The sequence below is a fragment of the Leptodactylus fuscus genome, chromosome 1 (genome assembly GCF_031893055.1).
Source record: "Leptodactylus fuscus isolate aLepFus1 chromosome 1, aLepFus1.hap2, whole genome shotgun sequence".
Taxonomy (NCBI): domain Eukaryota; kingdom Metazoa; phylum Chordata; class Amphibia; order Anura; family Leptodactylidae; genus Leptodactylus; species Leptodactylus fuscus.
This window is the reverse complement of record NC_134265.1, coordinates 204,835,941-204,863,312: the sequence shown is the minus strand read 5'-3', so window position 1 is coordinate 204,863,312 and position 27,372 is coordinate 204,835,941. Positions and strand designations below refer to the sequence as shown.

The window sequence follows — 27,372 nt, the reverse complement described above, 5'->3', positions numbered from 1 at the left end:
CTACCCTCATGTTCCCTACGCCATACTCAGTGAAAAGCAGGGGTAAATAGAGAAGCAAGGGAAAGAATATCGAAATGCAGGATTTCACTGAAAAACACAACTCTAATAATTGCAACGTTACCTCCCATTCTCAATTCATTTGATCCTAGTTTGCTACAAAATATAAAGAAATCACTTCTAAATGTCCTAGGAGCTCAGCTAAGTCCTCAACCCACAACCATCTAATATGTATAACAAGCCTTCTCGTTCTTTTAGAGCAGGGGTAGGGAACGTATGGTTCTCCAGCTGTTGCAAAACTACAACTCCCAGCATGCATACTTGCTCTTCTGTTCTTGGAACTCCCATGTAAGTGAATGGAGCATGACGGGAGTTGAAGTTTCACAGCAGCTGGAGAGCCGAAGGTTCCCTACCCCTGTTTTAGAGAGATTCTGTTGACGAAAGACAACTCATATCTGGATCACTTACGGTAGTCTAATTTGTGATAAAACAAGTTGCCTGGTCCCAGCATTCAATGGTTTAGAATAAAAGAGTATAGAATAATTTGTACATAGGGTACTGTACAATAAAATGACAATCTTTCAAGTTTTACTCATGCAAGAGAATACGCATGAGAAGAGAAAAAAAAATGCTGCAAAGGGGGCTGTACAAATTCTAGCCAATTTTACATTATAGAATAAAAGGAACAACATATAAAACATCAGCCTTTGACAGGCACATAGGCTTTCTTACTTGGTAACAGACTGTATAACCTTTGAAGAAGTGTCTTTAATATTACTTAAGAATCGTTCAGTTCCTCCCTTCAAGATGTCAAAAAAGCCTCCTGAAGTCTGGTCCTCATCTGCAGTAGTAATGCCTGTGTAGTACAGAAACAAATCTTAAAAACAAAGTTTCCAAGCATTTCTCCCAAATTATTATTTTTTTTTTTTTAAATTAAGCTATATTTACAATAGAGCTCATGCCACCAGGAGTTTCCCCCACATTATCACAAAGGCTCTTAAAAATGCATTAAAGCGCAACTAAGCTTTCAGACAACTTTTGATTTTCTGGCAGTATTTGTGTCATTAATACATTTTCTAAATTTACTTTAACAAAATTTGGATCATTTCTGTGCTTTTTTTTTTTTTTTTTTCTTCACTCTTTCCCTTGCTTTTGTATGGAGAAGCTTTTCCTGCCTCTCACGGAAAGTTACTGTGTACAGTCATGGCCAAAAGTTTTGAGAATGACACAAATATTATATTTTCACATGATCTGCTGCCCTCTGGTTTTTATGTGTGTTTGTCAGATGTTTTTATCACATACAGAAATATAATTGCAATCATATTATGAGTAACAAAATCTTATATTGACAGTTAGGGAGCGTTCACACTACCGTCGGTGTCCGACATGTAGTGTCCGCTCCTAGTGTCCGCTCAAAATCTGTCACGGACACTAGGAGCGGACACTAGATGTGTCCGTGACACTTGTCATTCACTTGAATGGGCATCGGGTGCGTTCTTTTGCACTCCGTGCCCGTCCTTCCCTGTCCGCAAGAGAAGATGTCCGACTTCTCAAGCGGACAGAAAAACCCTGCATGCAGGGTTCCTCTGTCCGCTTGAGAAGTCGGACATCTTCTCTTGCGGACAGGGAAGGACGGGCACGGAGTGCAAAAGAATGCACCCGATGCCCATTCAAGTGAATGACAAGTGTCACGGACACATCTAGTGTCCGCTCCTAGTGTCCGTGACAGATTTTGAGCGGACACTAGGAGCGGACACTACATGTCGGACACCGACGGTAGTGTGAACGCCCCCTTAGAATGAGTTAATGCAGCAAGTCAATATTTGCAGTGTTGACCCTTCTTCTTCAGGACCTCTGCAATTCTCCCTGGCATGCTCTCAATCAACTTCTGGACCAAATCCTGACTGATAGCAGTCCATTCTTGCACAATCAATGCTTGCATTTTGTTAGAATTTGTAGGTTTTTGTTTGTCCACCCGTCTCTTGAGGATTGACCACAAGTTCTCAATGAGATTAAGATCTGGGGAGTTTCCAGGCCATGGACCCAACATCTCTATGTTTTGTTCCCTGAGCCATTTAGTTATCATCTTTGCTTTATGGCAAGGTGCTCCATCATGCTGGAAAAGGCATTGTTGATCGCCAAACTGCTCTTGGACGGTTGGGAGAAGTTGATCTTGGAGGACATTCTGGTACCATTCTTTATTCATGGCTGTGTTTTTAGGCAAGACTGTGAGAGAGCCGATTCCCTTGGCTGAGAAGCATCCCCACACATGAATGGTTTCAGGATGCTTTACAGTTGGCATGAGACAAGACTGGTGGTAGCGCTCACCTCGTCTTCTCTGAATAAGCTGTTTTCCAGATGTCCCAAACAATCGAAAAGGGGATTCATCAGAGAAAATGACTTTACCCCAGTCCTCAGCAGTCCACTCCCTGCAGAACATCAGTCTGTCCCTGATGTTTTTCTGGAGACAAGTGGCTTCTGTGCTGCCCTCCTTGAGACCAGGCCTTGCTCCAAGAGTCTCCGCCTCACAGTGCGTGCAGATGCACTCACACCTGCCTGCTGCCATTCCTGAGCAAGCTCTGCACTGCTGGTAGCCCGATCCCGCAGCTGAAACACTTTTAAGAGACGGTCCTGGCGCTTGCTGGTCTTTCTTTGGTGCCCTGGAGCCTTTTTGCCAACAATGGAACCTCTCTCCTTGAGGTTCTTGATGATGCGATAGATTGTTGACTGAGGTGCAATCTTTCTAGCTGCGATACTCTTCCCTGTTAGGCCATTTTTGTGCAGTGCAATGATGACTGCATGTGTTTCTTTAGAGATAACCATGGTTAACAGAAAAGAAACAATGATGCCAAGCACCAGCCTCCTTTTAAAGTGTCCAGTGGTGTCATCCTTACTTAATCATGACAGATTGATCTCCAGCCCTGTCCTCATCAACACCCACACCTGTGTTAATGGAGCAATCACTGAAACGATGTTAGCTGGTCCTTATAAGGCACGGCTGCAATGATGTTGAAATGTGTTTTGGGGGATAAAGTTCATTTTCTAGGCAAATATTGACTTTGCAAGTAATTGCTGTTAAGCTGATCACTCTTTATAACATTCTGGAGTATATGCAAATTGTCATTAGGAAAACTGAAGCAGTAGACTTTGTAAAAATTATTATTTGTATCATTCTCAAAACTTTTGGCCATGACTGTACAGGGCTTGCTTTTTGTGTCATATGAAAGATTATATTCTAGGTGACAATAAGGTTGCAGTGCTCTCTAAATTATTTTCAGAGATATCACTCATTGAAAACACAGTTGGGATAGGATTTTTCTATCATATAAATTATACAGCGGCATAAAAATGTCCTAATCCTGACTGTTTTCAACCAGTGATATCTCTGGCAACAATTTAGATAACACTGTAACCTTAGTGTCACTTAGAATCTCCTCTTTCATATGACTCACAACGCAAGTTTGTACGTTTTATAATGTCAGAGATATAAAAGTTTGAAGTGACCCTCACCCCTTATTTTCTCTACTACACAGCCCATACTCAGTAACATTCAGTGAGAGGCAAGGGAAAGCGTGAAACAATCCAGGATTTCACAGAAAATATAAAAATGTATTCATGACTCAAATACTGCAAGAAATCAAAACTTGTCTGAAAGTTTAGTTAGGTTTTATACTTCATATCCTACCAGATTTAATACACCAACAGGGAGTACAAAGCATTTCAAGTTATCTCAGTCAAGAATTGAAGAAGCAAAGCAGATTTTCTTATTTAGTACCAGTCTATTCCACTTGGCATAAGGAGATTATTTAAAATAAATCTCATACAAACCTGGGGGTCCCGGGGGCTTAGAGCCTTGTGGTGGTATATTGAAAGATTTCTGATTCACAGTATTGCCATAGCCACCATTTTGCTCTAGAAGCTATTAACACAGAAATATTTGTTAACTTTCTTTTGGTTTACGCTGATCAAATACACATATTTACACATAAAATAAAAACTGTATAGCAGATATTCTCAAGCAAGAGCTCAACCAATATAAGTCATCTATATGTTTTAAGGTCACTGCCAATTACAATTGAGAGAACTTATAGTGTATGTATAATTAATAGAGATGAGCGAATAGTATTCGATCGAGTAGGTATTCGATCGAATACTACAGTATTCGAAATACTCGTACTTGATCGAGTACCACTCGCTATTCGAATGGAAAAATTCGATGAAGAACCAGTGTTGATTGGCCGAATGCTATACAGTCGGCCAATCAACCCTGGTTCTTCTCCTACCTTTAGAAGTCTTCTCTGCGCAGCGTCCCCGTGGCATCTTTCGGCTCTGAATTCACTCTGACAGGCATCGGGCCTGGGCAGAGCCAACTGCGCATGCCCGCACTACAAGAAAATGTCCGCTTTGACTGTAAGCGGCCATTTTCTTGTAGTGCGGGCATGCGCAGTCGGCTCTGCCCAGGCCCAATGCCTGGCAGAGTGAATTCAGAGCCGGAAAACGCCGCGGGGAGGCTGCACAGAGAAGACTTCTCGGAGAATCCAGGCCGACCCTCACTCGTGGACTTGGTAAGTTCAATATGATCGAATGTTGCCTACCCCTGAAACGAGCATTTTTCTCCCATAAAGTATAATAGGATTCGATAGTCGATTCGAGTAGTCGAATATTGCGGGGCTACTGGAAACGAATATCGAGTATTTAACTACTCGCTCATCTCTAATAATAAAGAACATGTATCTGACTGTGGGATAGTGATTAATCAACGACATACTAGAAACTATGGACACATTTTATGCACTTCACAAAGCCAAACATCTGTTCAGAGTTCACCTGCTCAAGGTCTTAAAGGGAATATGAAAGTCATATAATATTTTGTGTCCTACTATTAAGGACAGAACAGTATGTACAAGAAAAAAAAATATATATTTTTTTTGTACTCACTGTAAAATCCTTTTCTTATTGTATTTATTGAGGGACACCGCATCATGGGTAAAGAGGAACCAACAACGACCAACATGTCCTGAGCCAGAAAACAAAAACAAAACAAAAAAAAAAACTGCCTGGGGCAGGAGGAACAAGAAACAAGGGTGGGAGAATTTCTTTAAGATGTTGATGCACGGATACCACATGCCGGCTCTTTTCCACTTTTGACAGGTCTGTCCCAGATTGCTGCTGGCGTTGTGGTACCCGTCCTGCGCATATTTTCCATCTTTTTTGGACTTATCCTTCTCTTCAGCCTTTTTGGTGCCAAGTCCGGGGCCTTTTGGAACAAGTGTTGGGGGGTCAGTTTCCCCTCGTCTCCCAGAACCTACCTCCTTAATCTCCCTCCCATTAAATTGTGCAAGCATGCCTTGCACCTACTGTTACTTCTCCTCACTTCCGCTAGGTGCTTGATAGGCAAGTATTGGCGGCAGTCCACCCCCTCGGCACTTGAGAAGTTGTACTCTAGAATTGGGGATTTGCAGTCACTGGAGTATTTGACAGCTTTGCTTAATAATGAAGAGGAGAAGTTCCATGCTATTTGGGATTTGTGGGACGCATTTTGGACTACTCTGCCTCTGTGATAGGTTAAAATCTGGACCTTCCCCTCATATGTGTGTTTTCCCTTCCTTTCTCTGCACTTTTGTTCCCCTGTCTTGGCGCCAATTATTTTGTCTGTGTATTTTGCTTTTCATCATCCAGTTTTTACACATCTGTGTATTTTGCCTCATAATTTGACACTGGTTTTTCACTGTTCTTATTGTTTCTTTTTATTGATAAAATTCTTTAAATAAACATTAAAAAAAAAACAAGGATAGGATCTGTGTTCCTTAGGGCTAGTTCACATGTGAGTATAAGGGGAGGTTTTTGACAGCGGATTTCGCGTCCAAAACCTCCCCTTATAATGGTGGTCTATGGAGACCGCCGGGCTTCTGTTCTCCGCTAGCGACGAGCTGCTGCTAGCGGAGAAAAGAAAGGACATGTCCTTTCTTCAGGCGGAAGCCGCGCAGGTTCAGCCGCGCGGCTTCCGCCCCCGGCAGCTCCCTCCTATGTTGGCTCATTCATTTGAGCCGACAGCAGAGGGTTAAGGCGCGACAGCGATGGTCGCGGCAGGCGGGTTTTGACAAGAGAGAGACACGGCTCGCCGTGTCTCTCTCTGTGTCAAAACCCGCGCGGGCAGTTCACGTGTGAACTAGCCCTTAATAAATACAAAGAGAAAAAGATTTTAAAAAGAGGGGACAAAAGGAGTTCTACTTATGGAAGCCATGTGAGGAGACTGAGGAACTCTAACTGACTAAGGGCTCGTTCACACGTGGGCAAAGGGGCGGATTTTGACAGCGAATTTCGCTTCAAAATCCGCCCCTTTACAATGGTGGTCTATGCAGACTGCTGGGCTTCTTTTTCCCGCTAGCGGCGGGCTGCTGCTAGCGGAGAAAAGAAGCGACATGTCCTATTTTCAGGCGGAAACCGCGGCGTGCTGGGCCGCAGCTTCCGCCTAGCGGCAGCACCCTCCATTGTCGGCTCATTCATTTGAGCCGACATAGGAGGGGAAAGCCGCGACCGCGATGGTCGCGGCAGGCAGGTTTTGAGCAGAGAGAGACACTGTGCACATGTGAACTGACCCTAAAAGCATGGGCCCTGAAGTCTAGGAGACAGGCTTCAGAGATTCGTTGGGTATTATATCTTTTCTATACTTTATTCAGTTCTATTTTCCATATTGTACTGTAACTGTATTTGTCAACCCTCTCTTTCTCTCTCCATATAATATTACATATACATATGTGTATATATATTTATTATAATATATATATATATATTTATTATAATATATATATATATATATATATATATATATATATATATATTTATATATATTATAATATATATATATATATTCCTGTATATGTTAAGTGCCTAGTACCGACCCATTCAGGGTTAATAAAAAAAATAAAATTTAGAACGTTTGTGTCGTATTATCCTATAAGGCCTGTACACACTCTCGAGGCGAGAGTGGCAAGTAAGGAAGAAAGTCGATTGCCAGGTGTGCCAAAGTGGCTTTGGTGAGGCGGTATCCTTCACACTGGGGAACATGGATCTTTGACTCAGAGAGGAGACACCTGTTCTGGAGAGCATAGAGGAACATACACAGAACATTCATGCACTGAGAAGGAACAATACACGGCTTTGTCTTGTAGTAGAGTTAGCCGAATAGGCTAAAGAGATCCAAGGAGACCTATAAGCTGGTCAGACCGGGAGAACGTCTAAGATGAAAAGCATGGAAGTCACCATCACCTCTGAGAAGTTGCGAAACCATCACCTTTTTGGGTATGTCAATGGAAGGTAGACGTTGGGTATGTCAATGGAAGACAAGGGGCCGCTGGACTTTAGAGATGCCACCACAGACTGCAGGGGCTCTATGTGAAACCTGCTGGCACGGACAAACTGGTTAAAGGGTGGAGTAAAAAGCTTTGATAACGCCCTAAAGCAGGATGGAGAATAACGACACCCTGTAGCTGTAGAGTTGGGGGAAGATGAAATTATCAGTTAACACTCGGACCCAGGCGTCGTCAACGCTGGCAAGCCAGATTTCCCAGAAGGAGAGCAGTTTTCCCTCCACTCAAGAGTTGTGATTCTGGGAAAAACTTCATGCAGATGAGCACCAGCGGAAGCCCTAGAACTGGAGGACTTGGGACAACTGGCAGGCCAGATTTTGAAGGAGGGCTTCCAGGAGCGAAAGTCTTGAGAAGGCTACCCTACAGAGGTGAGGAGGAGTGACAGAAAATGGCTGGATGATAGTGGCGTTCTTAGCGCCAGACACTAAGGGTGAAGAGCATCCTTTTCCCAGTAGTTTCAAAGATGAACATTATAAGACCTCTGCATAGAAAAAGTCTGCCTTGTTTTTCTCAGAAGAAAGGAAAGGCCTTGATCACTGACTAGAGGAGAATTAGCACACTATGTCCGAAAACCAAATGGTAAGGCGGATGTCCACTGTGTTGGCTGCTGCTTTGACAGAGAGGTGAGCTGCTTTAAGACTAGCATCACACAGGTACTAGGAGGCATGCAGAAAGCTAATTGTCCTGGTGGGGGCTCCATAGGGAAGCCCTTTTGAAGCTGTTTGGCTGAAGAGATGTAGGCCTAGCAGACTCAAGATGCAACATGAATGGGAGGGGCCAGCCGCTGTAAAAGTTGTAGCGGTCGTTCTAGCCTCTAGGGCCTGGGTGGGGAGAGGAACTTGAACCGCAAGCCAATAGGAGAGCTAGGATTGACTAGAAAACCTGGGGAGAAGGTGGGCCTGGTTGAGGTCTAATCCCTGAAGAGACCAGGGACTAAATTAGATAGCCGTGGATGGTGGCAGTGCACCACTGGAGGCCATTAATGTTGGAGGACTGGACCAGAAAAAAAAGTACTAAGAGGCCCACAGGGAAGGAAGTGCCGTGGCTCCATGGGATAAAAATGAGTGTCATCCACTAAAAATTATGGCCCCGGGTCTGGTAGGTGGGACAGGGAATAAGGACCCTAGGTATGAAATTTTGATGATCAGTGGGAAGAGAGTTAGGTGGTCAGAGCCCAAACATAGGAAGAGATCCGGAGGGCAATTGGACAGTTATGATGGGGGGAGGAGGCGAGTTAGGAGAAAATACTTATCTGATCTGCCGATTTCACACACACACACACACACACACACACACACACACACACACACACACACACACACACACACACACACACTTCACCCCTTTGGCAAACCTTGCACATGGTAGTGGGGTTACCAGCATCCTGGCTATGGAAGAAACAGTGGGGACTGGGTGACAGAAAAGGTGCTATAGAGCACAACGCCCGCAGGAGGAATAGCGACTAGTGTGATGTACACACTGAAGATGCCCCCTGGACCTGAAGAAAAATTAAAAACAATGTCATACAGAAGACCCGATTCAGGTCATAACTGCCTCCTATGGACACTAGGCCAAAACTGGCTGGCACAATGTCAGCTTCCTAGTGGCTAGGTCAATACCAATAGTGAGGTGTCCCCCAGTGAAATAAACAAGAAAAAGAGTATTTTGACCTCCAATAACTAAATAGAGCCAAGGTAAACATTTGGCATGCATCAAAAAATATGATGTTCTCACAGACTAGCAAATAAATAGTTATTGGATTTACTTAAACTAAAGTGAACAACATGATTAACAAGCAGACCATCAATAACTTCATCAGACTATTAAAAAAATTATGTACCTCAGTGATGGGAGACTTAGGATTCACATTTCTTGCTGCTGCAATGTCCTGAAGATGACTAACCACTTCTGTAATAGACAGTCTTTCCTCAGGATTCACCTTTAACATGGATTCTTTCCAATAATAATGACAAAAAATTAGGTTAATTGAACATTTTAAAAGTAGTATACAAGTCATTTCTCATCTAATTCTAAATAATAGCCATTGACTGAAAACTGTATACAGTGCATGCATTTTTATCTCCCATGAATCTAAAGGAGGCCATTCCTTGCACATAGTATCTGTTTATTCACAGATACTGGGTGGTGACGGCTCATACAGCTTCAGTTATATAACCTTTACTATTAAAAGATGGCTGGACCGTTGGAGCCCTCTGACCTCTTGTGTCCCCGTATCTATGAATGTAGAATGTAAGCTCTTGCAAACAGGACCCTCACTCCTATTGTTTGATATTACTACAAGCATATTCAATTCTGCAAAACTCTAGTATCAAAAGTATATGCATAACTTTACAAAGTAATACGAAAAAGTAGTGTTTTCTATGAACAGATCTATGCAGTTATATAAAAAATGTAGTTCTTTTCTTTTGGCAAGTTTGTTATGCTACCCGAAACAAATACATATAATTTAAATGAAAGCTATATTACATACTGTGAACTAAGTGAATTGAACTGGGGCGGCAGGAGTTAAAATGCAGAATAAAGTGTTCCTTACTCTAGCAGTGCCATAAAGCAACCCAGTATAATAAATGAGATGTCTTTGTTGCATGGAACAGGCTGAGTCCTCCAAGGTGCAGGACACTCAGGACAGCCGCTCTACACCAATCACTCCTATTAGATTAGAACAACCCATTAAACTATTACCGTATTTTTCGGACTATAAGACGCACTTTTTTTCCTCCCAATATGGGAGGAAAATGTGTGTGCGTCTTATAGTCCGAATGCAGCGTGCGCAGCGTCTGTGTCCCGTCTGTGCGAATGAAAAGAAGAGCAGCACGGTGCCTGCCTGCTCTGCCCCTCCTTCCCTGTCTGTGTCGCGTGTTTGCAGGAGCGAGATCTGAGAGGCAGGGAAGTAGGGGCGGGCCAGACAGGTGAAGGAAGCGTGGTTTCAAGCTTGCCGAGAAAACCACGCCTCTTTCACCCGTCTGGCCCGCCCCTCCTTCACTGCCTCTCAGATCTGGCTCCGGCAATGAAACCACACAGACAGGGAAGGAGGGGCGGGCCAAACGGGAAGAGGAGGCGTGGTTTTCTCGGCAAGCTTGAAACCACGCCTCCTTCACCCGTCTGGCCCGCCCCTATTTCCCTGCCTGTGTGGCATCATTGCAGAAGCGACATCTGAGAGGCAGTGAAGGAGGGACGAGCCAGACAGGTGAAAGAGGCATGTTTTCAAGTTTGCTTAGAAAACCACACCTCCTTCACCCGTCTGGCCCGCCCCTTTTTCTCTTCTTACATAGCTTCACTGCAGGGTGTCTCTTTCCATCCATGGATGAGATTAGATAGAATAGATAGACAGACAGACAGACAGACAGATAGATAGATAGGAGATAGATAGATAGGATAGATTAGATAGATAGATAGGATAGATTAGATAGATAGGATAGATTAGATAGATAGGATAGATTAGATAGATAGATATGTTCAAATCACCCCCATAGCCCTACAATACATATAAAACAAAAACATTACTGTGAAACACATACACATTTGGTATCCCTGTGTCCGAAAGCCCCCGGTTCTATTTACATTGGTGAAATATTATATTAGGTTATTAAATATTTCACCAATTTTTTTTCCTTAAAATTTTTTTTTTCCCTATTTTCCTCCTCTAAAACCTTAGTGCGTCTTATGGTCCGGTGCGTCTTATAGTCCGAAAAATACGGTACTCTGCCAAAATGGAAACTCCCATTAGGAAAACAGGTCTAGGGTTACATAGGGGCAAATATTTCTTGTGACAATCCACAGCTGACCATTCTAATCCTGTGTGTCAGCAATGAATCTACCTTGTACAATAATAGCAGAAAATCCAGGTTTTACTAGCTCACTTACTAATAAGGGCATGGAAAACAAGGTATTTTGTATCATCTTCAGGTACTGAATATTTCCCATTGACAATCCGAAGCTTGGCTCCATCTTCAAATGGATGTTGCTTAAAGCACAGTAAGTACAGAATACAGCCAAGAGCCTGAGGTGAAACAGAGTATTACAATATAAAGACAGCCAAATGCTCCAGGTTTTAATCATTGGTGAAGAAAGATGAATGGCAAAGAACAAAAGGTGGTAAAATTGGATGAAAATTCAGCTGCTAGAGCTTGAAATCACTCCTAACCAAGTGTAAAATGAAAATCAAATTGTAATGCCAGGGGGTTGAGCTATGTGAGCCATCTTTGCCTACACACAAACGTACAGAAATACATTTTAGCACAAGCTAAGCACAGCAATGACACATGATGTGGCCAGCACCAGGTCTAAAGCTTTGAACAAATGGTATGTCCTCCTCTTATAACTTTTTTATAAGTCAGCCAGGTTCACATGGAGGATTTCAAGGAGAGCTTCTGCCTCAAATTCTGCTCCATTTTCAGGTCATGAGTTTCCCCCCGTGGGTTTGCTTCTTGATCAGCCTCAGATACAATGGGGCTAATAAGCAGAGTGTCTAACTGCAAGTCCCAGGGCTGAAACAGCCATTGAAAACAATGAAGAGCAATTCTGGCCTGAATTTGGAGCCAAGCAGAATATGCCTCAAAATCAACTTTAAACTCCTCTGTGTGAACTTATCCTTAAAGCCAATATTAATAACTAGCCTCTGCCCGCGACTTCGTCTGCGTGTTGTTGGCGTCGATGATCCGCCTATATTCAGCAAATTGCTGCCGTCGATGGTTTGTCTGCTCCAGCATTTCTGCAGCTCTTAACCTGTCCTGCTGCTGAACTTGTTCCTCGCACCGTGCCTGTGATTCTTGTGGCATCTCAGCAGCTTGCTGGGAAGCCATACAATGAGCTTGTTGTTGGCATTGATAATCCGCCTGCTCCGGCATTTCGGCAGCTGTCAAGCTGGCCTGCTGCTAAACTCATTCCTTGTGCTGTGCCCGTGATTGTTCCGGCATCTCAGCAGCTCGCTGGGACGCCATACAATGAGCGTGTTGTTGGCGTCAATTATCCGTTAAACTGGCCTGCTGCGGAACTCATTTCTCTCGCTGGCCCCCCAATTGTTCCGGCATCTCAGCAGCTCACTGGGACACCATAGAATAAGCATGTTTTTGGCGCTGATGATTCCAGTCAGCTCCGCTTGAGGAGAAGATGTGACTTCTGGTTACCTTCATAGCTCTTGTTTTTTTAGAATTTTGCAAAAAATTTGATTTTCTTTTTTCCCCGGCATGTTTAAAAGTAGCAAACTGCCAATTCGGATTAAAGGTGTTTTCCCATCAAGTGTGTCAGCACTGTTTGGAGCAGAATATGCAAATGTGTGTACACAATCCACTGAGGGTTAGCTGAGTGTTTACATAAAGAGATAACAGACCTGTCTGAGATAAGGTGCTGGCAACAGCAGTGAAATATAGTATGTGAACAAAAATTCATAACAGTCGTGAAGCCATGTCATTTACTGGGATAAAAAGTAGCCTATGTTTTAATCGAGGTTACAAACTATCTATGTGCCAAATTTCATTCAAATCCGTTCAGCCATTTTTGCTTGAGTAACAAACATCCAAACTTTTATTATATTAAATTATATTATATATATATATATTTATATATATTATATATTAATATTGATTGTTGATTATTATAGGAGTAGGATAGGAAAGAGAACAAAAAAAATATAACATTTTTCAATATTTACCCAAATGTCTTGTTTTTCTCCAATTGGAAAGTTTGAGTACAAGTCTATAATTTCTGGAGTCCTATACATTGGTGTTGTGTTTCTAATCATCTGAAAAACAGAAATCGGAACAATCCAGTCTATTTCTCACATAATTGAATGTTATCAGTGTCTGGCAATGCAGATGGCTATCCAATATGTCAGTTACCAGCTAAGCTTTCATGTTAATTCCCATCTCTGTTCCTCCACATGAATAAAATATGAGAAACCAGAAAAGAGAGGAAAAAAAAGAAAAAAAGAAAAAAAAAGAAAAAGAGAATATAGTATTTGGAAGAAGAAAAAGCTGGAAAGAGGATGGGGGCACAAAGTGGCAATAGCTTACTGCACAATGATCATATAAACTTATTGGTGAATATTTTAGATAAATTATATTTAAAAATATTGATTTTCATCTAACTAACCAACAATCTAATGGCATCTGTTTGTTTTTAACATGCCCTTTGTTCATCTTGTCTTATGCACCCTTCACATTTATGTGCAATTAGAATGTATGATGCCCAGTGATGATTTGATTATGGCTGAATGTACATAAGATTTCAATATCTGAGTCAGGTGACATGATTTTTTGATTTCTGAAGTAAAAAAAATAAAAATAAAAAAACAATGTGAAGGTAATTCCAGCTTGCTTTTATGAAAGGTAGAATATATTTCTAAAATGTCAATTTTTTATTAATATTCTGGTAAATAGACAGAACACAACAAATTGAACACAATCTCAATCCATAACTCACTTCATCTTCAACCATTGCTCTCCTCTGCGCCGTCCAGTTATAATCAGGGTAATGTGCAATTGTAGTAGCACTACCAAAGTCGCAAAGTTTAATAGTTCCTTGGTTACCGATCAGCAAATTTTCCACCTGTAAAATACAACACACAAAAAAAATCATAAATTATTATTAATACAATACAGAGTTTGTTTTAATTTGCAATTGCAATGTAAACACTACTGAGCCTTGCTCTGTCCTCAAGTAACAGCAAAAAGATTTGAGCTTGGATCCAATAGTTGGTCAATGGATGTCACGCAGCTGCACCTCACTTATAGGAGAGTCATGTCGTGGATGAAGTAAACACTGATGGGTTAGCATTTGTGATTGGAGTTACTCTTGTACCACAGGAACTCCAACATATGTTCAGTAAGAACCCAATTAGGGATAGTTCACATGGAGTTATTTTACCAGCGGATTTTGACGCGGAATCCGCCTCAAAACACGCCTGCAAAAACGCCTCCCAATCAATGGAAGCCGCTACCTTTTTTTTTTTGCTAGCGTTTTTTTTCAGCTAGCGGAAAAAGAAAGCGACATGACCTATCTTCAGGCGAATTCCACCTAAATAAACACCAAAAAGTTGAACACTGTTTTTCTCTAATTCCACCCCATTCTGAATTTTTTCAGGTTCCCAGAACAGTATACAAAATATTAAATGGTACCATTATGAAGTACAATTTGTCCCGCAAAAATTGACCTCTCATTCGTGTGAATGGTAAAATAAAAATAAAGGTTATGGCAGATGCAGAGAGCCAAAAAAACGAAAAATGGCCGTGGTGTAAAGGGGTCAATAGATCACATGCTGGTCTGTCATTGTTCACAAGCACAATCCCTGGGTAAGTAATCTTGGTTTTACATTTTCCCCTCATGGTCTGATTTCTAATGTTAGAAGCAGTGCTTTTTATCGGTTAATGGTTTTATCCATACGTAACATAAACTGATGTATACACTGGACTATAGAGTCTAATTTTGTAATAATATGTAATACTGCATGTTATTTTCCCCTCTGTACTTGTTCTGTAATGTGGTATACCTTGTTAATGATGTGCTTTTTCATTTAATAAATATTTTACAAACAAAAAACCCAATATTTTACACATACATGTAAACAACTCAAAACCATTACATGACCACGTTGATAGGCCTAGTTAAAATGGGGCAAGGAGAGCGTATTTTGGTCCCGATTTTGACGCAGGAAGACGTGTCAGAATAGGACCAAAATACGCCTGCTGAGACTTCCAACAGTTGCGGCTTCCTGCTCAGAAGTAGGCCCAAATGAATGGGCTTACCCCGTAGCGTGCTGCTGCGAGGCGGCGCCACGGCTGAATCAGCTGCGGAATCTGCCTGAACAAAGGTCAGCTTGCTTCTTTTTTCATGGAAAAAAGTAAGCTAGCGGTGTACATAGATCACTATTGTCACATAGATCACTTGGCCCGTGTAAACGGGGCCTTATATCTCACTTTCCTAGCTTTGCACCACTGCTATAAAGACTACTGCTAGCCAGTAACTCCTAAGGCAAAGCATGCTTGTAAACAAAACTAGAGGTCTTCTAGTACATCGGAACTGGATAGGTAGGATATCTGTTCCCCCCCCCTCCCCCCACGGAATTTTATAACATTTGCTGCTGTTTGTTTCCCAGAAGTTGGATAACCCCTTTAACTGCATTTTGCATCTTGTTATGACTAGCCCTGTATTTACCTTTAGATCTCTATGGATTATTGGAGGCTTTTGCTTATGCATATGCTGGACTGCTCGACAAGTTTGGTAGAACATCTTCAATATAGTATCACACGACAAGGGACCTTTACTTTCCGCTTTGTTTAAGAATTCTACAAGTTGCCCTATAAAAAGTAAAAAAACAACAACACTGAAAACATTCATGAGGCAGTGCTCTCAGGCAGAAAACAGTCTGCTGAAGGAGAGATTTACGCTATTGGGTTTTAGCACTCACTTTACTTCAAGATAAATAAAAAGTGTACATTTAGTCCGACAAAGGAGAAACCAGTATTACATTTATTTGTGCACAATCTTGTTCTCACCTTTACATAATTCTGTAAGCAGCAAAAATTCCCCCTGGCCTGTGTCCGATTCCTCTTTTCCTATTGATGCAGCTGAGCAAAACTGCACGATGTTTGGGTGACCAGATAACTTTTTCTATGTACAATAAACTAAGGAAATTAAGTAGAGATCTCATAACTATTTCTGAAGCATGATTACAATTCTTAGAGACTCGGTCAGCACAGCAGTCACTGCCAAACTAACAGCATTCTTACCTACCTTAGGCTCGCCTGAATAAAACAGTTTATCCGCCTCCTTCTGATACCTCCTGATTGACAGTCACAACGTTTTCGAAAAATTGCAGCAAGTTGCAGGAGTAAATCCACAGCAATTTAGAGTTAATCGTTAAAACTTTCCTTCCAATTGTTTTTAGCTGACACACATGATCAGAAGATCAAAGGTAGGGGGTATTAAAGCTGGGGTCATCCAATCAGTAATTGCAGTGGGTTAGTCGCAGCTGTATTTACTTTGTCAGCTCTACTGCAACCTACAAGAGTAGCATAGTGCCATTTAAACCAATCTCATCCATATGCTGCAAATGAAACATGGCAGTGCAAAGTTACCTGCGCAGCAACTATTGCTGATGGTTTCCCGAGCTTTTAACCATTGCAGTACAGCACCCTTATTCAAATATTCCTACAGCTCCATTCAATGTCCATATATATCATTTTAACAAATAAATGTTGAAGAGTGTAGTTCTATGGGGCTAGTGAGAGAAGTAAATAACTTGGCTTTCAGGAGAAATAAAATAGAGCTCACTGACTAGACTATAACTGCATAAAAGAATAGTAAGGTTTGGAACTTCAAACAAATGTAGCAAATGTAGGAATTCTGCTCTACAATTTACAGCATATCTATATTCTGTTCTTTTCTCGCTCATGCTTGTATTCTCTTTAACATCATTTGTAGCACCTTTTCTTATAGCTCTGCATTATGCTGTTTCTCTGCAATTGGTGCTGGAAATATATACCTTTTTCTATAAATTCGCCGACAATTAGCACCCAATCAGTAAAGAGGTGTGCCCCCTACAAAACTTGACAATCAATGTCCAATATAAGATTCAAGTCTCTTATGCCACCCTCGCTGATCAGCTATTTGAAGAAGCTGTGGCAATTGGGCAATAGGTATATTCTCTATATTGTTTCATGCACTTGCACTCCGCGTGTAATTTGCAGGGGTTGTGCTGGGTATTGCTGCTTTATCCCAATGAAGTGAATTAGACAAAGCCACAATACCCAGCACAGTCACTATTACAGTAGGGGTGTCAAGAACCAGGCCCTCACTGTTCTGATATTGATAATATCAATATTCAGCAATATTGTAATCTCAGAAAAACATTTAAAGTAATGCTTCTGTGTTTGCTCCATGCAGTATTTCCAAGAATTAAAAAAAATAAGAAACAATAGGCTTATGACATTTTTAAATACAGTATATGAATCAGAAGAATACAAAATTATGTATTAAAAGGATACCATGAAACAAATTTCTTGAATAATCGCTTTATTCTTTTCTTCTTCATTGGAGAGCAATCTCTGCAAAAAAAAAAAAATAAATAAATAGATTGTAACAAAAAATGATTGTAACAAAAAATTCTCAATTTTCAAATACTGTGCTGCACATGTGCCAATTGTTCCTGGGTTACCTGCCAGTTTTTGACAAAAGTGTCACCTTAATACATGCCATAAGTAACCAATCTCTGGGAGGAAAATCAAGGCTGCAATGCTGTAAACAAAACAGACCAACATTGAGGGAACTACCTGTGCGATAGCAGTGGGTCAGGATTGAATAGGGGAGAACTGACAAACAGTCGAGCACTTCTTGACGATGACATATATATATAGGAAGTGAAGGGTGTGGTGTAGGAGAACAGGTATGTTCCAGCCATGCAGCTAAAGGGTGTATGGTAAAGGCAGGTTATGCACTACAAGTGAAATAAATGCTGAACTTGTGTGTCTCTCTGTTTCCTGCACTGCTACCAAGCATCTACCTGAGCGGTTCCCCACGATATATGCACGTGGGAGCTGCTCACTAGAGGTGGATTATTGGCTGTAGAGCACAGAGCGGCACTGGGACTATTGGGTGCACCAGCAGTCAGAAAAGAGGCAGGAGTTAGAAGGAAGATGCGCAAGTATAATGAAATGGATGGGCAAGAAGGGGGGGGGGGGAGGGTGTAGTAGTGACGGGGAAACAGATAGTCACTAGATAACCAGCAAATGTCCCTGGGGAAGTCTGTTTTATTTTCATTGAGTTCCATAGCGAGGTACAACAGAATGGGAATTCCCAGGGTGCTTTGTGGGCTCATTTACATAAAGTAATTAACCAGGATTACAACGGAATGGCGGAGACAATTGAAAAAAAGGTAGCAGTAGAATAGCCTTTTTAAAGGCTATCCAGGCATGTCTTTATCTCAAAACCACTGACACCAATGATAGAATCCCTGTAAAATGCTGCTGTCAAACATGACTGCAGCATCTTAGGGTTTCTAAATAAAACCAAAACTATCGGACGGCATCAGGAGCGGGTGTTAGCTGTAACTAACAGTTAACACCCTGCTCCTTAACAACCCCCCCCCCCATTGGAGCTCAGCTCCAAAGGGGTTTTTTAACCTTTTGATGCCATGATCAAACATGACTGCAGGATCCAATGTTTCCACCATTCAAACTGTCCCCCTGGGCACCCCCCATGGTGAGATCAGGGGGTGCCCATATGTAGTTTCACTAAATGTTTTTTTGTTTTGCAGAAATAGTAAAGCATAAAAAAAACAACTGGTTCATATATGGTCCTGGGTCAGATTATCTTGGCAGCTAGATCCATGATTGCCCGTCAATGGCGAGCTGCTCTACCATGTTAATTTAGCAAATACCCTGGAAAGGATGCTAGCCACCAAAAATCACACCTTTTCCAAATTTCACTCTAAATGGGCTCTCTGGCTCTCCCTAATGGAGAAGGGAGAAGCTCCCACAGTTAGTTTCTGCTCCCTCTACTCTGCTCTTCCTGATAGGTGAAGGGCTTGACATGTTCCCCTAGCCTTATATCTATCTCAGTTTCGGGCACGATGTAACATTGAAGTGAGCTATGTATTGTTGTACTTTGCATTACCAAGGTAGTTTGTTTTTTGTTCTATGTTATCTACCCCTCTATTATTTCGCTGTTCCCCCCATCCCTTGTATCCTACTGCTGATTTCTTTGTTTTTTTCCTCTCAAGCGTCTATCTCCTAGGGTTAAACCTTGCGGATTGGACTCTTCTGCTGATGGCTATAGCTCGTTTATCTGGAGCATTTTTGCCGACTTTATGACCGGACTGTGCGTTCCCAACCCAAATAATCTGTAATTTTTCTGTATTTTACATATGCCTTCTTGTTTTCATATTTTTGTATGTTGTACAGTTCTGCTTCCTTTTTATGATCTCAAAAATTTCAATAAAAACCAAAATTTAAAATAAAATAAGGGCTAGTTCACACAGGGCAAGAGGGGGTGGATTTTGGTGCGGAATCCGCCTCCAAATCTGCCCCCTCACCCAAAGCTCTATGTAGACCGCTAGTGTTCTTTTTTCCCGCTAGCGGAAAAAAGAAGCGATCTGCCCTTTCTTCAGGCAGATTTCACGGCTGATTCAGTCAAGGCATCGGCCTCACGACAGCATCCTCCAGACTAGGCCCATTCATTTGGGCCTAATTCGGAGCGGAGATCTGCGACGGGATGCAGATACAGTGCGGCAGCCGCGACGGAATGTGCACACGTGGAATCCCCGTGTGAACTGGCCCAAACCAGGCCATGTGGGATACTAAACCTCTTGTCCATAAGAACCTGAGGGTGGATTAGTGTCCTAAGTTGCCATGACAGATGCCCTTTAAGCCCCCTTTCTAAAAAGCTCCACCCCTTACACTTAAAGCAACACACCTTTTTTTGTACAAGTCTTAAAAGTGTAAGACACTTCTGACACATTTTAACCCCACTGAATATAGGACATACTCTCTTTGGCAATGCTTGCTTAGAGCGTTGCTAGAGAGAACAATAGAAGTTGTTTTCTCAAAAAAAAAAAAAAAAAGTAAAATATACTACAAAACGGTTTACCAAAAAACCTTTTACACTTTTTTTTTTTATAATAATAATTATTAAAGTGTAACAGGTACATTTTACTAAGCTTTAAAGGCATTTTCTGGCCCCATATGGACTTTTCATACTGATAAGTCATACAGGATAGGTCATTAATACATGATTTGTGGGGGTCCAACACCCAAACCCCGAACAGATCAACCTGTAAACAGCAAAGTTACAGCAGCAGAAGAGAGTGTGTGCAGGCTGCTCCTATTCAAATAACAGGAGCGGTGCAGCAGCCCAAAGCACTGCATAGAAGGGTTTCTGGAGAATTGCAGAACCACTTCCATTTGAATAGGAGCAGTCTGTATACGCTCCTCAGCCACTGTTATAACTTCCAGCTTCTGGAGACTGCCGGAAGAGCTGATCTGTACGCAGTTTAGGTTTTGAACTCCTACAGATCACATACTAATGACCTATCTTGTGGATTATTCAGCAGTACGTAAATTCCATTTTGGTCTAGAAAACCCTGTTAAGCAGACAGCCATGTATTCTAATAGTCAAGAAACTGTTACCTTCAGTGCATAATCTTTTCCAGAACCAAGATCTTGAGCTTCATAGACAAACGCAAACCCACCTTAAAAATAAATAAAAATCCCAAATCAACAAAGGATATTAGTAATACGCACACTACAATTATTCCAGCCTTACGCATTCACTCCAGGTTCTGAAGGAATTGAACACAGTGATAGATGAACGCCTATATTGAATATTTACAGAAACAGGCTCTGTAACCTAAGAACAGTGGCGTAACTACCACCATAGCAGAAGTAGCAGTTGCCACAGGGCCTGGGACATTAGGGGCCCGGTGACAGCTGCTACCGCTGCTATCATTATTCTCGGAGGTCTTTTCGGACCCCCGAGTATAATGATCGGGGCCCCCTGTTGGTGGAATACTTTCCACCAACAGGGGGCCCCGAAGCTGCAGCAACGGCTGAGACACAGGAGCTGCAGCTCTGGCTCCTGTCAGCGCTTCAGGACGCTCCCCCTCTCTCCCCCCTCCCTTTCTCTGCTGTCCTCTGCCCACCAATGAGAGGAGGAGGCGGGGCTTATCCCTGCCAAGCTCCTGCCGTCCTGCACTGGAGAAAGAAAGGAAGAAGGAAAATGAAACTAAAGCTACACAGGTACGTACTGGGGTTACTTATTAATGTCAGGCATATGGGGTGATTACTTGTGTTTTAGTAACTCCATGTGCCTCATATTAATAGCAGTTAACCCCATCATCTCCCTCACATTAACCCCTGTGTGCCTCACCATAAGAGTTACTGATATGTGAGACATATGGGGGTAATAATAATGAAGATACTTTATAATTACCTCCATGTCTCTCACATATCAGTAACTCTTATGGTGAGGCACACAGGGGTTAATGTGAGGGAGATGATGGGGTTAACTGCTATTAATATGAGGCACATGGAGTTACTATTTTGTAATGCACATGACCTGATTTTTTATCCACAATTTGTCCTGGTATAGCGGTCAGCGGGTGATGTGACAGTATTTAGTCCTGTAGGGGCCACTATTGGGTATAATACTGTGTGCAGGGGCCACTATTGGGTATAATACTGTGTGCAGGGGCCACTATGGGACATAATACTGTGTGCAGGGGCCACTATGGGGCATAATACTGTGTGCAGGGGCCACTATGGGACATAATACTGTGTACTGGGGCCACTATGGGACATAATACTGTGTGCAGGGGCCACTATGGGACATAATACTGTGTGCAGGGGCCACTATTGGGTATAATACTGTGTGCAGGGGCCACTATGGAACATAATAGAGCGCGCAGGAATGCGTAGGAGGGACTCGGTCGAGATCTTCGGTGTCGGGGGGGCCCCATGTCAAAAGTTCGCCCCGGGGCCCCGACATTCCTAGTTACGCCACTGCCTAAGAATATAGCATTGGATATGTCGAGCCCATATATCAGGGGTTCAAAAAAAGTGATCCTGGAAACTATAGGCCAGTAAGTCTAACCTCAATGGTAGGTAAGATATTAGAAGGTTTTCTAAGAGATGCTATCCTGGAGTATCTCAATGTAAATAACCTTATAACACCCAATCAGGATGGGTTTACGAGGATTTGGTCCTGTTAGACTAATCTGATCAGTTTCTATGAAGAAATAGAGTTGTAAACTGGACATGTGTAATGCTGAAGATGTAGTTTATCTTGACTTTTCAAGGGCTTTTGATACTGTACCACAAAATGAGAAGGGCCTGGAACTGGAGGAAAGTATATGCATTTGGCCCCATGATATGAAACAGAGTGTTGGTTAATGGATCTCACAGTCACCAGTGAGGTACCACAGGGTCAAAATTGTGCCCTCTCTTTTTTAATATATTTAGTAATGACCTGATAGAGGGTTTACAGAGTAGAATTTCTATATTTGCAGACGACCCTAATCGACGTAATCAAAACGAAGGAGGATAGTAGATTACAGGGGGATTTAGAAAAACTGTAAGCATGGGCGGAGACTTGGCAAATGAAGTTTAATGTAGACAAATGTAAGGCAAGGTTATGAATTCTGGTTGAAGAAATAAAATCTATTATTAAGTGCTTAAAGGGGTATTCCCATGTATATAAACATTTTTAAATTTGTAGATAATTAAAAGTTAAATATTTTTGCAAATATAACTAATTAAACATTTTGCAGAGTTTTAAAGTTTTTCTCTAAATATCCTGTGGTCACAAGTTGTTGCCTTGATCGGTTGCCAGTGAACACGACCAGTGAACATGAATGCAAGACCTATGATTTGCTTATTGTAGCTGGAATATCTTCTCATACATGTAGAGTCTCTGCCTGATAACCCAGCTATAGTAAAGAAAACATAGTTGGGCTCCTGACAAGTCCCAGACCATAGAAAGTTTCTGCATTTGTGGTCGTATCCATTGGCAACTGATCAAGACAACGGGTTGTCATCACTAATATGGTTAGAGAAAATCTTTAAAACTCTGCAGAATTTTTAACTTTATATTTGCAAAAATGGTTAACTTTTAATTAATAGAGACCAAATGGTGTATATGTGATTATATAAGCAGCATTGAAGTAACAGCATTAATTGTATTCACAACAGACTCTTTGGGTATATTCACATGTTAAGATTCAGATGTGGTGAAAAACTACATTAATAAAAAATGCAGTGTTTAGCTTGTTTGCAGTTTTTGTTTGTATAGATTAAAGATACACTTAACATGCTTCACCTGTTAAAAAAAAAAAAAAAACCACAACAACCCGCAAACAGTTTTAGGGCTAGTTCACACGGAGTTCCGCCTGTACACATGCAGTGCACTGGCAACTCGTCACGGCATTCCGCTCTGGATTAGGCCCAAATGAATGGGTTGGAGACTCGCACCGTGGATGCCGTGGCTGATTCAGCTGTGGAATCCGCAGCAAGATAGGGCAGCTCGCTTCTTTTTTCCGCTAGTTAGTAGAAGTCAATGGGAGCCATTTTTGGCAGCGGATTTTGAGGCGGATTCCGTGTCAAAATCTGCTGCCAAAAGACCCCGAGTGAACTAGCTCTTAATATACCTGTAAAAATTGACTTCCCAAGGGAGTCACTGTTTGCTTTTCAAATGCCTCAATCAGAAGGATGCCATTATATGGACAAAATATGTTTATAGATGACTGGAGAAATATTAAAAAAAGGAAAGCTATACATAGTGCCTGCACAAACTGTATACTACCTTTGATATAATTATGGCACATACAGTATAACATGTTTTAGATGGCCCCCACATCAATCTGGAATGAGTATCGAAGTATACCCCTGCCAGCAATTACACAGCCTGTCAAGTTTATGTAGCAATCCTGGTTTGTTTGACAAAGGGGCAGAACCAAAGTGATATAAACAGAATGAGGTTATTTTATTGGGGGATCACTATCAATTAGAGTAAGCATTTGCAATCAGTCTACCTCAAAAACTCTCAAGTTGTCAACAGAGGAATAAAATTGTGGGGAGAATTTTGCAATATATTATCAATTAGTTTAAAAACCTGGAACCCCCCGTTATGGTAAATTTGCTTATGCCAGTCTAAGGTTTTAAAAGCTTATAACTTGACCTTTCAGCAACAGAAAACTTAGTGAAGACAACCACACAAAAAGTCAAAACCTCACATTATACAAGCTCATGTGTTACAGGATACGAGCAACATAAATACCTGATCAGTGGTGGGCTGACCCTCGGACCAGTAAGCTGTACAGAGATGCTTCCTGTGCCCCTCCAATACACTATATAGGGCCGGAAGCAGAAGACTCCATCCCCTTTATAGTTGTCGGGAAGCAACACTGCATATCAGTCCCACTGACTTGAATGAACGTTGAGCTGAAGTGACTGTGCCCAGACGCTATATATTGATTCTGGCCCTGTATAGTGTACAGGTCAGAAGCAGCTCTGTACAGCACACAGTCAGAGAGCTGTCTCTCAGCCCCCCCCCCCCCCCCCACAGGTATTTATGGCCTAAATGGCAGAAGATGTATTCATTCACCCCAGTGTAAAAAAAAAAAAAAAAACAAAAAAAAACATGATGGCTGCTTTCTTCCGTTATATTTACCACTTTCTGATGGAAGAAAAAGTCCTGCATGTAGGATTTTTATTTATGATATAAAAGTAAACAAACGTGACAGAAGATAGCACCCATCATGTCGTTTACATTATAGTCAACAGGAACGGACAAAGCCATAGGAAAGGGGGCTCCGTTATGCTGCCATCTTTAATATCCATTTCTGTCATCCTATGGCAGATGAAAGCACTGAACATGTTTATATAGATCAGCATTTAGTTCTCTTCACAGTAGAGTCAATGTTTTGGTCTACAGAAGAGCTATTAGATCTGTTTTTGGACACTGATGGTTTCTAGAGAATCCCATTGACCTAATGAAGTCCCTCAGTATTCCGCTATTCTTGCTGTCAAAAAGCTAAATGATGGAATAATAAAATGTCATTATGAAGAGACACATTGTGTACCAGGTAGTAATGGAAGTACTGATGACTAGCCTCTTAAGATTATATTGGTCAGCAGCGTGCCGGGGAATATATACTAGCTATGATTACCAGAAGAAGTGCTGAATATTACATACGTACACACAAGTATACATAACACATTAAACCACCTGCCCTTACTAGTAAGCATATGCAAGAATTAGGAGGCTTAACAAATCAAACAAGGAATGTACAGTCAGGAGTGGAGGAGGTTAGTAATACAGGTCAATTCACACCATCCCTCAGGACTAGGAGTGGGGGAGGAGCTGGGAGGCACAGGTGGGCCCAGCAGGTGCACTGGTACAGGTTCACAGGAACCCCCCTCCCCTCAATAACAGGGAGCACAGGTAATAGCCAGTATACTCACCCTCAGCAATCACCCGCTTCACCCGCAGCTTCATCTCCCCCAGCTCGACAGTCTGCCCCACAAAGTCATGTTGGTCCCTGCCAGCGGCCCCTAAAGAGCCCGGTCCGGCGAGAAAATCTAGAGCGGACTGCAGGAGGGACATTGTGGCTACAGGGGTGACAAACAACAGCGGGCAGCCAGACAACGGCTAACCCCAGATAGGCAGATGTCAGCGCCCGGCTCTCACTCAGTACCCAGCTTCCGGCCTCTACCCTGCTTCCGTATACGTGACGTCATCCACCGCTGACGTACGAACGTCCTCCACTCCTCTTCACCTCCTTTCCAGTACGTGTGGAATGCTGCTTGGAGATGACGTGTATAGTCAGCTTGCTTTACATCTGTGATGGGGCAGGGAGTTGTGAGGACTAATAGTAGACAGAGCGGCCTTACAGGCGAGGAAATGCAGACAATGGCTCAGCTCTTTTCTGTCTCAGTAAGGGCCTTTGCCTCTAGTGGTCTAATATAGGCATAGAGGCGAGAAGAGGAAGTCATTTCATATGCCCTGGTTACCACACGCCCCCCAGTGTTCAGGTTTGATATTGGACCATAGCTAATATTGTATGTTAGCATCAACTCTAGTGATATATGGCATCCCCATATTTATATATTATATATCATGGGTAAAACAGTTCTTCAGACCACAAAAGTCACACTTGCAACCTTTCCGAGCCAGTCTCCTTCAGTCATGTTCACATTCATTTCCTGCCTGAAGAAGGAACCTGTGTCCTCTGAAAGCTTCCAAATGTCGTTTTTGGGTTCGCCAATAAAAGTATCATACTGACAATACTTTTGTCTTTTTTTGACAGAAATTATTTAAAAATTGTGTTCTATTTTGTAAAACCCTATTCATTTACATTGCACTATACTGTGATGGGCAAGTATAATCGTGTATTTTTATGTACTCCATTTCGTATATGTCATCCATTTTGTATCCTTACACATATACTATGAGATGAGGTCACTCAGAGTGTGAAGGGATGTAGGCACAGACTTTCTGTAAGTTATTGTTTGTTATCTCAAAGGCTTAGTTCACACGTGAAAAAAAGCCTAGCTGATTTTGTCACTGATTTTTCAGCGTCTCTTTTTTTGGACACTTTTTTGCATTGGACGCTGTTTTTGACACTGTTTTTGACGCTTTTTCAGTTGTTGTTTTTTTGAAGCTTTTTTTTTTGCACTACAAAAAAGTACATGATTTAAAAAAAAGCTAGCGGTTTCAGTCGCTGTTTTTGCCAAAACAGCTGCAAAAATAAGCGACCAAAAACCGCTAGCGGTTTTTTCAGCGCCCCATAGACTCCAATTCATTTTTTCAGGCGTTTAGGTCATGTCGCTTCTTTTTCTGCTAGCAGAAAAAAAAAAGCTAGCAATTCACATAGGGCTACATTTTATGGAGGCTGATTTGGCCAAAATCAGCGTCCATGTCCCCGTGTGAACTAGTCTAGGAGTAGTGTGGCACCTAGCATGTCTCCTTATCTCTCTTGCCATGAATATATATATATATATATATATATATACACACACACACAGTGTGGAGGATGTCAGCTCACATATTAAGCATTCTGTATTCTTTGTTCAGTGAGAAAGCTATAATGAGATGTAGGTTACATTAGGCCTCAGCCAATAGGCATGTGCCAGGCTTATCTTATAACTCTATAACCAATCATGTTATACTAATTAGAATAGCCAAGCCAGCTCTTTGTCCATATTGTATAAACTACCTGTTTCCCACCGTTAAATTAGATCACTTTGAATACAGCAACTGAATGTATGTCTGTGTGCTCTCCGAGTGCTCGTACCCATCTTTACCAGATTCGGATGCCTATGGCATCTACCCTGGGGCATTCCCCCCGACAATACTTAGTTGTGGATTTTCATTTTGGGAATTTGTCAACAAAACCTAAGGGTAAATAATCTACACTTCTCTTTCTTATATCAAATAATATTTTTTTTTATGTTAAATCATACTTTATTGAAAAGAAAAAAAAAGATCATCACAA

General features: G+C 41.8%; 1 protein-coding gene across 1 annotated transcript in view; it reads right to left on the bottom strand.

The window, feature by feature from the left end:
- Nucleotides 1-25,757, bottom strand: part of GAK (cyclin G associated kinase) — a 73,678-nt gene extending 47,921 nt beyond the window's left edge. The window contains exons 1-11 of the mRNA XM_075282821.1: nucleotides 25,340-25,757; nucleotides 20,510-20,571; nucleotides 17,372-17,431; nucleotides 15,881-15,995; nucleotides 15,540-15,682; nucleotides 13,809-13,934; nucleotides 13,039-13,128; nucleotides 11,253-11,388; nucleotides 9,208-9,320; nucleotides 3,826-3,916; nucleotides 730-853 (exon numbers count right to left, since the gene is read on the bottom strand). Coding sequence (XP_075138922.1) covers nucleotides 730-853; nucleotides 3,826-3,916; nucleotides 9,208-9,320; nucleotides 11,253-11,388; nucleotides 13,039-13,128; nucleotides 13,809-13,934; nucleotides 15,540-15,682; nucleotides 15,881-15,995; nucleotides 17,372-17,431; nucleotides 20,510-20,571; nucleotides 25,340-25,481 — 1,202 coding nt within the window. The 5' untranslated portion in view covers nucleotides 25,482-25,757. The remainder of the gene's footprint in view (nucleotides 1-729; nucleotides 854-3,825; nucleotides 3,917-9,207; nucleotides 9,321-11,252; nucleotides 11,389-13,038; nucleotides 13,129-13,808; nucleotides 13,935-15,539; nucleotides 15,683-15,880; nucleotides 15,996-17,371; nucleotides 17,432-20,509; nucleotides 20,572-25,339) is intronic.
- Between the last annotated feature and the right edge of the window lie 1,615 nt (nucleotides 25,758-27,372).